Source organism: Notolepis coatsorum (assembly GCF_963971535.1).
Source record: "Notolepis coatsorum genome assembly, chromosome: 13".
Taxonomy (NCBI): domain Eukaryota; kingdom Metazoa; phylum Chordata; class Actinopteri; order Aulopiformes; family Paralepididae; genus Notolepis; species Notolepis coatsorum.
Window position 1 is genome coordinate 100,311,852 of NC_140177.1, and position 8,870 is coordinate 100,320,721.

At 46.6% G+C, this 8,870-nt stretch overlaps 1 protein-coding gene across 1 annotated transcript in view; it reads right to left on the reverse strand.

Moving 5' to 3' along the window:
- Positions 1-6,151: 6,151 nt before the first annotated feature.
- The window catches only part of mc4r (melanocortin 4 receptor), a gene marked incomplete at both ends in the record, with an annotated part of 12,317 nt that continues 9,598 nt past the window's right edge, over positions 6,152-8,870 (reverse strand). Inside the window, 2 exons of the mRNA XM_084327746.1 lie at positions 6,152-6,434; positions 6,807-7,381. Of these exons, the coding sequence (XP_084183872.1) occupies positions 6,152-6,434; positions 6,807-7,381 (858 nt within the window). The remainder of the gene's footprint in view (positions 6,435-6,806; positions 7,382-8,870) is intronic.

The following is an 8,870-nucleotide window of genomic DNA, read 5'->3' on the forward strand; positions in this document are numbered from 1 at the left end:
ATAGATTAATCTAGATTAAAAAAAATTATCTATGCCCACCTCTATATATATATATATATATATATATATATATGTATATTCTCACCGCATATATACCTATCCTCTGTCTGTCCCTTCTCAGTAGCGGCTCGTATCTACTGTTGGGTGGTCGCAGCCGGGGGTTCACGTTAGGTCGAGTTGAAAATGTAATGCTCTGAGATGCTCTGGAGCAATCTCTCTCTCTGTCTCTCGGATCAATCCAATAAAATAATTAACACATGTATATGTTGTCATTTTAAACAACTCACCATTCATTCATTATGCATCAGCAGCAGCTATAATTGAGGAAGCGAGAACACACAGGGGAGCTTGGCGCGGTGTAGCGGCAGGCGTGGATAAGGGGGCGTGCTAGCGCGGGGTCACGTGGGCGTCGTGGCCAATCAGAGGAACCCGGAAACCGAACTGCATTGTATTTGGCATAGACGCGTCCTGGCTCACCTCAAATCTGGCCTTTCACCCTCACCCATGTGAGAATGCTGTTCATCGACTTCAGCTCAGCATTCAACACCATTATCCCCTCCAAACTATTCTCCAAACTTGGTGACCTTGTGGAACTCAAGGACATTGACATCAAGTCCTCTGTCTGCAACTGGATACTAGACTTCCTAACGAACAGACCTCAGTTTGTTTGAATAGACAATCTCACCTCCTGAATTATGGCGCCGCAACAAACGGCTGCCTCTCTGATCGCTCCGTTGAGACTGTGCTTTCTTTTGTTAATTTTTATAGTATTAAGAGTTTTATTTGCACCTACTGTTGGTGCATTATATGTGTATGACCGTCAGTCAATCATTGACATTGGATTAAAGAAAACGTACCGATTGGATTGCTCTCTGGATCGGATTGCTGAACAACAACAATGGCCAGCGGAGGTCCTTTGTTGTGGCCGTGGCCAAAGCCAGGAGACGCCGCGACGACGAGGGAAGAGAGCCGGGGTCCGGAACAGACTGAGGTCCAAACGACACAGAACCACATTGCCCAGCATATTGTTGGCCAATGTGCAATCGATAGGAAATAAACTGGACGACATCAGAGCACGGATCCAATTCCAGAGGGACATTCGGGATTGTAACGTCCTCTGTTTCACAGAAACTTGGCTGAGTCCAGATGTCCCGAATCACGCAATAGAACCGGCAGACCACTTCTTCGTTCTCCGCAAGGACCGGACGGCAGAAGAGTCACTAAAGAAGAAAGGAGGCGGCATTGCCTTCATGATAAACAAGGAGTGGTGCGATTTAGGCAACGCAAAGGAACTGTCTAACCACTGCTCCCCAGACCTGGAGTTTATCACGATAAAATGTCGACCCTTCTTCCTCCCAAGAGAGTTAACGTCCATCATCCTCATCGGAGTGTACATTCCACCACACGAGAATACTGGGGTCGCACTTTCAAAACTTCACAACGAGGTAAACAAACAACAGATAGCTAGCGTTGACGCTGCCATTGTGGTTCTGGGTGATTTCAACAGCGCGCGTCTTAAAAAGGTGTTGCCGAATTTCTATCAGCATGTGACCTGTCCCACCAGAGGCGAGAACATATTAGACCATGTATACTCGCAATTTAAGAATGGGTATAAGTCACAGGCTCTTAGTCCATTAGGTAAGTCCGATCACGCCGCCATATTCCTTTTGCCAAAGTATAAACAAAGTCTCAAGCGAACGCCGGTGGTCTCGCGAGCGTTGGGCCGTGACGTCAGAGGAGTCACTCCAAGCTGCACTTGAATGCACAAACTGGAGTGTATTCCGTGATAACACAGCCAATATTAACGAATACACTGAAACGGTGCTTGACTATGTCTGTACTCTGGTAGAAGAAACAATCCCCTCCACCACAATTAAAATCTACCCAAATCAAAAGCCCTGGGTAGACAAATCCGTCCGTGAGGCTCTGAAAGTGCGCACATCAGCATACAACACCGGGCTGGAGACAGGCAACATGGAAGAACACAAGATGGCAAGATACAACGTCAGGAGAGCAGTAATAGAGGCAAAACGGCGTTACAGGGATAAAGTTGAACTTCAGTTTGAACAGGCTGACTCTAGAGGCATGTGGCAGGGCCTCAGAACAATGACAGATTACAAAGGCACCTCCCTCAAACTGAACAGTGACATCTCCTTAGCAAATTATCTCAATTCCTTCTATGCGAGGTTTGAGGCTGTGAATAAAAACACCAGCCTACAAACCACGGCAATGGGGGGGGGGGGTCTGCTGATGGAGACTCAGTGTTCAGGGTAACAGAGCATGAGGTGAGACGGATCTTTAAAAAAGTGAATATCAGGAAGGCAGCAGGACCGGACGGCATCCCCGGCCGCGTCCTAAAAGTCTGTGCCGACCAACTGGCCCCGGTATTCACTGACATCTTCAACCTGTCCTTGGAACAGGCTGTCATCCCCACCTGTCTGAAGAAGTCCACCATCATCCCTGTACCCAAAAAATCTACGCCCGCTTGCCTCAACGACTACCGCCCTGTAGCCCTCACCTCCATAGCCATGAAGTGCTTTGAGAAGCTAGTGAAGGGCTACATCTGTTCCTCCCTCCCCATCAACCTGGACCCTCTGCAATTTGCATATCGCCCCAACAGGTCCACAGAGGACGCCATAGCCCATGTGCTGCACACAGCAGCATCACACCTGGACAAGAGGCAGGGGAACTATGTGAGAATGCTGTTCATCGACTACAGCTCAGCATTCAATACCATAGTCCCCTCCAAACTCATAGCCAAGCTCAGGGACCTGGGCTTGAACTATGACCTATGCCAGTGGGTCTTGGACTTCCTGACGGGCAGACCCCAGGTGGTAAGAGCAGGCAACTGCACCTCCTCATCCATCACGCTCAACATAGGGGCCCCCCAGGGCTGTGTTCTGAGCCCCCTCCTCTACTCCCTGTACACACATGACTGCGTAGCACAGCGGAACAACAACACCATCATCAAATTTGCTGAACGGCCCTTCTAAGGTTTCTCTCCTCCACACTGCCTGTGGAGCTTTTTTCCCTATTGTTAGGTTTTAGTGAGTTTTTCCTTACCTTCGCGTGGGGTATGTCTGGGAGTGCTTGCATTCTTTCATTTATTTGCATTCATCTAAAAAATTTTTGGACCCTATGGTGTTCTTGTTCTGTTCTTGACTTATTGTTATGTTGTCTTCTTGACCTGTTTAAAGAAGACCTGTACGGCCCATGGGGACATTAACGTGTGTTGTCGGGCCCTATAAATAAATTTGATTTGATTTGATTTGATTTAGTGGTGGGCCTAATCTCTGCCAACGACGAAAGGGCCTACCTGGAAGAGGTAGAGAACCTGTCACAGTGGTGTCAGGAGAACTGCCTCTCCCTGAACGTCAGCAAAACAAAAGAGATGATTGTAGACTTCAGGAGGTCGGGGGTCAAGGACTACAGCCCCCTCAGCATCGACGGGGCACCGGTTGAGAGAGTGAACAGTTTCAAGTACCTCGGAGCCCACATATCCGAGGATTTGACATGGACCACACACATTGACATCTGTATCGGTTTTCAAAGAAATTATAAATTATATATATATATATTTTTTTTACATTTATTTACCCACACAAGCAAGTTAGAACAAATTCTTATTTTATTTATTGTCAAAAGTATGCATAATGTTGTGTTAATTCCACAACAAGAGATATGTAACGTTAATTACCTGAAATTATTTTTGGGGGGGGGGGGGGGGGGGGGGGGGAACCCTGCATATATTGGTATCGTTTGATATCGGTATCGGAAATTAAGAGTTGGACAATATCGGTATATCGGTTATCGGTAAAAAAGCCAACATAATATATATATATATCGCGAGATAATATCATTAATTTTTTTTTTTTTTTTTTTTTTTTTTCTTTTTAACCTTTATTTACCCAGGGTAGGTTCACTGAGCACAGATGCTCTTTTTCAGGAAGGCCCTGCTTCACATTCACACAGTTCCATTCACACCTGGGAGCTGCCCAGTACAACCACAGTTGACACCATTGGCCACTGAGCAACTCCACTGGAGTAGTTGATTCAAGCCATGTCACATAGTTCAAGTTTGAAGTGATTCTTTCTGTTTTGCTCCTGAGAGTGTGCTAGATACTGTACTGTACTGGTAATATTATTTATTTGTGTTAACTTCTGAATAAAACAACTTATTAAACACAAGTACATCTTATTGAACATTATTTTGATATTTCATTACCAATTATCATAGCAAAACAGCTTTTTCAAACAGTCTGTAATGCATTTTGGAAACGGGAGATGGGCTCATGGTGTAATGGGCCACCTGGCTTGAGAAACATAAGGAGGAAAGAAAAAGTAAGGACTTACTTCTGGTCATTATTTGGGTAGAACACACATATTTTGAATGCCTTCGGCAGTTTTTTTTTTTGAGCCATTTTAATCTAGATTAATCTAGATTAAATCCAGGATTGCAGATAGATTAATCTAGATTAAAAAAAATTATCTATGCCCACCTCTATATATATATATATATATATATATATATATGTATATTCTCACCGCATATATACCTATCCTCTGTCTGTCCCTTCTCAGTAGCGGCTCGTATCTACTGTTGGGTGGTCGCAGCCGGGGGTTCACGTTAGGTCGAGTTGAAAATGTAATGCTCTGAGATGCTCTGGAGCAATCTCTCTCTCTGTCTCTCGGATCAATCCAATAAAATAATTAACACATGTATATGTTGTCATTTTAAACAACTCACCATTCATTCATTATGCATCAGCAGCAGCTAAATTAATGTTATAGTTCACAACACAGCAGCGCGTTTTGAATCGCTAGCCTATTATCGTCTCAGCAAGCACAGTCAATACTTTCCGTAGCCGCATTTCTCGGAGACAGCTGTGTAGCGAGAGCGAGAGAGAGAGAGAGCGAGAGAGAGAGAGAGACTCACTGTTTAGTCGAAACGTCCAGGGCAGGAGGGCTTGATAAAGTGTATAATCCACTGTTGATGTATATCCAGACCACTGTCCACTGTCCAGACTGCATCCGCCATATAGCTTGTTAGCCAAGTGTTAGCTGTTAGCACCACACAACACAAGTACTTTGATGATGTCTTTGTCCATTTCCACGTCGAACAGACTGCAAACTACCTGGCGTTCTATCGCCATGCTCTAAGACAAACTCTAACCTTAACCAACTTTGAAAGAGTGCCTAAGCTTAACCGTCGAAAGAACTTGCCGTCACGCTCTAAGAGAAATAGCTGCATCACAACAACACAAGTTACACAACAGCTACAACAGAAACTGGCGTCGGCCAATCAGAGAGCGTCTCCGCGAAATGCGGCTACGGAAAAAAAAACTGACGTCGGCCAATCAGGGAGCGTCTCCGCGAAATGCGGCTACGGAAATTCTAGACGCTGCTACGGCTGCTTGCCTAGACCGCTTCAAATCGCGCCCGGCTTCCAACATAATACATCATATTTTAACGCACATCGCGTTACGCACTGATTGGCTGCGACGGATACAGCGATGACGCACTCAGAGCGCTATTGTGTCTAGCCCGGGCGAGAAATACGGCTAGGAGCCGCTAGGAGAAATGCGGCTATGCGCAGTGAGTCACTTCCTGTTCAGGAAAACGATTATTTTTTATTTGATATATTAACGTTATATTGTGCATTGGAAACACAAACATACTTAAAATGAGTAAATATTATTCATTTTAAACATGTTTATATTATTTATAGGGCTATAAAAAAAAACAAAAAAAAAATTCTTCTCTCTCTATTAACAGGGGGGTCGGCACCCGAGCGCCCCCAGTGGCCAGCCGCCACTGTCCCTTCTATATCTGTACATATCCTACTTACTTAGTTACACTGCTGGCCAGTAATAGTCATACTGTCTCTATTTATATAATACACTGTACATATACATCTGATTAGCACTACACTCAGTAGTACTAACTTGTATATATTGTACTCAGTTTACCCACCTGTACATTGTATATTGCTGTTGCACTTTACTGCTACATTTGCACTGGATGCCAAACTTATTTTCGTTGTACTGTACTTGTGCTGTATGATGACAATACATTTTAATCTAATCTATACTTCCATGTTTATTTACCATTTTCTTTTGACCAGTATTCTCTTTTTATCAGTATCAGGTGGTCAGTTGCAGATGCACATGGCCTCCCCCAGCCCTCCGCTCCAGCTCCACAGGATCTCCTTGAACGTCTTCCTCATCTCCCGGCTCCTCAGCGCGTAGATGAGCGGGTCGATGACGGAGTTGCACATGATGAGGATGAGGTAGAGGTTGAAGTGGGACATGAAGCAGACGCAGTAGGGGTTCCTGGGGCAGGAGATCATGAGGATGAGGTGGAGGAAGAACGGCGCCCAGCAGACGACGAACACCCCGAGGAGGATGGTCAGGGTGATGGCTCCCTTCATGTTGCTACGGTGCCACGCCACCCCGCTGCCCCCTCTCCTCCTCCTTTTCCCTCCTCCTCCTTGTCTGCCGTGTCTCCCTCTCTCCTTTATTTGTAACTCGTCTCCTGCGTGTCCCTGTCTTCCTCCTGACCCTTCCTCCCCTTCCCCGTCCTCTTTTTCACTTCCTCTCCCTCCTCCTACCATGTATCCTCCTCTTACTCTTTTCTCCGTCCCACCACCTGCGCCTGGTATTCCTCCACCTCCTTCCCCTGGTCTTCCTCCTCTCCCCCTGGCTCCTCTCATGTCTCCTCCTCCTAGGGTGACCTCTGTCCCATCACCTCCATCTAGTATTCCTCCTCCTCCTCCTCCTCCTCCTCCTCCTCCTCCTCCTCCTCCTCCTCCTCCTCCTCCTCCTCCCTGTCCCGGCAGCACGGCTATCCTCTTCATGTGCATGCGGGCCAACATGAACATGTGGACATACAGCGACGCTATCAGCACCAGCATGGCCAGGAACATGGTGATCAGACACACCAAGACGGTCTTGCTCTCCGAGTAAACGATGAACAACACCCCGGAGGCCGTGCAGAATGCCCAGATGCCCGTGATCACCCCGCCAGCTCGCCTCACGGTCATGATGTTGTGGTAACGCAGGGCGTAGAATATGGTGACGTAGCGGTCGATGGCGATGGCCAGGAGACTGCAGATGGATGCCAGGAGGGAGCTGCAGATCATCGAGTCCAACACGTTGTCCACGCTCTTGATGGTGCGGGCGGGGATGGTTCCGAGGACGCCGGCGGTGATGGTGGCCATGACGGCGGTCTCCATGGCATTGGAGACGCTGACGAGCAGGTCGGCAGCGGCCAGGCTGCAGATGTAGAAGTACATGGGGGAGTGGAGGTTCCTGTTCCTCGCGATGGCCCAGATCACCAGCACGTTCTCCAGGAGACTGACCACACCCAGTGTCAGGAACACCTAGGGGATAGAAAGCACAGTGTGAGGTTGTTATGGGATACAAGATAATAAGTTATACAATGACATGTAATGATGGTCCTGATCTGTGCCAATTGTGGCATGTTCTCCAGAAAACCAGAATAATAATGACCACACCTAGTTCTCCAGTAGACTCACCATTACCTGTGTCGGGAATGTATTGGAAAGACATTACAGTTTAAAGCTCCTGTCTCAAAGTTTGGGAAAATGTGTCAGAAGCCAGAGGAAATCACGCCCCCTCCCCCTCCCTGGCTCTCCCAAACCCCACCTCCCACCCCCTGTGATTCACTGTAAGTGGGTACGCCTCCTCTTGAAGTGGTTCCCCGATTGGATGGACGTCTTAGGGGAGTGGTCACACTGATATTTGGCCACGCCGAGTTTCATCGCATGCTGGTGTAAAAGTGGGCTGTACTGGATGTGATGCTGCTCCATGTTCAACAAATCACATTCACTGCTCATCAGCCCAAATCCTGAACATTGGACGAGTGTAGGTGTGTCGTGCAATTTTACAGGTCAAAGTTGAACTAATTTGAGCTTTGACCATGCAAGCAAGACAGCGTTTCTTTGCAGTGGAAAGTGAGTGGTACACCACCGGTTTGAATGGTGGCACATGAGAGACTAGAAAACATTCCTGCAGATGTGACCCTGCAAGCCTTAGTGCTCAATTATGATTCATTGCTTAGATCTGATTTGTTTTTTAAATGTGGCCAATATCAGATTCCAGTGTGAACTGGTCACGCTCCTGTACCTGAGCTGCATGCGCAAATGAACAATGACAAAGATGGACGTAAACATGGAGGACACTGAAGTCACAGTTTATGGTTTAATTTATAAATTGATGTGCAGTGGAGGCCAGCTAATTTATAAGCAGATGATAATGGGGAGGAGGTGAAATAGCCATTTATTCTTTCAATATACTTTCAAACAGACCAGTTATGATACGTGCCCTCAGGTTTTGCTTGAGGGCACGTAACCCCAAATACTTATAAGGTAAACACCTCACTGTCCACCTCCATCACAGCGGTCTTTCATGTTTGTAAATGGTTAATGGTAAATGGATTATCCAAAGCGCTTTACAATTTTTGTTCCTCACATTCACACACCGACAACGGAGGCAACCATGCAAGGTGCCAACTGCTCATCGGGAGCAATTAGGGGTTAAGTGCCATGCTCAAGGACACTTTGACGCGCTGCCCGGGAGGAGCGCGAATCTAACTGGGAACCTTCCGATTATCCGACGACACGTTCTACCTCCTAAGACGCAGAATGACTCCCATTTGAGATTTGTGATGATGTCAATCTCAAAAGTTGCAGGAATCCTGAATGACTGTTCAGACTGAGGTCGCATTGCAATAAATCTGACTTGTCAGATTCAATGTGATTTGTGCTGTTTACACTGTTTTGAATAAAACAAACAGATGTGGGCCACTTTTGCCTGTAGCCTAAAAGTACTATTTTTGAGAAAGCAGTT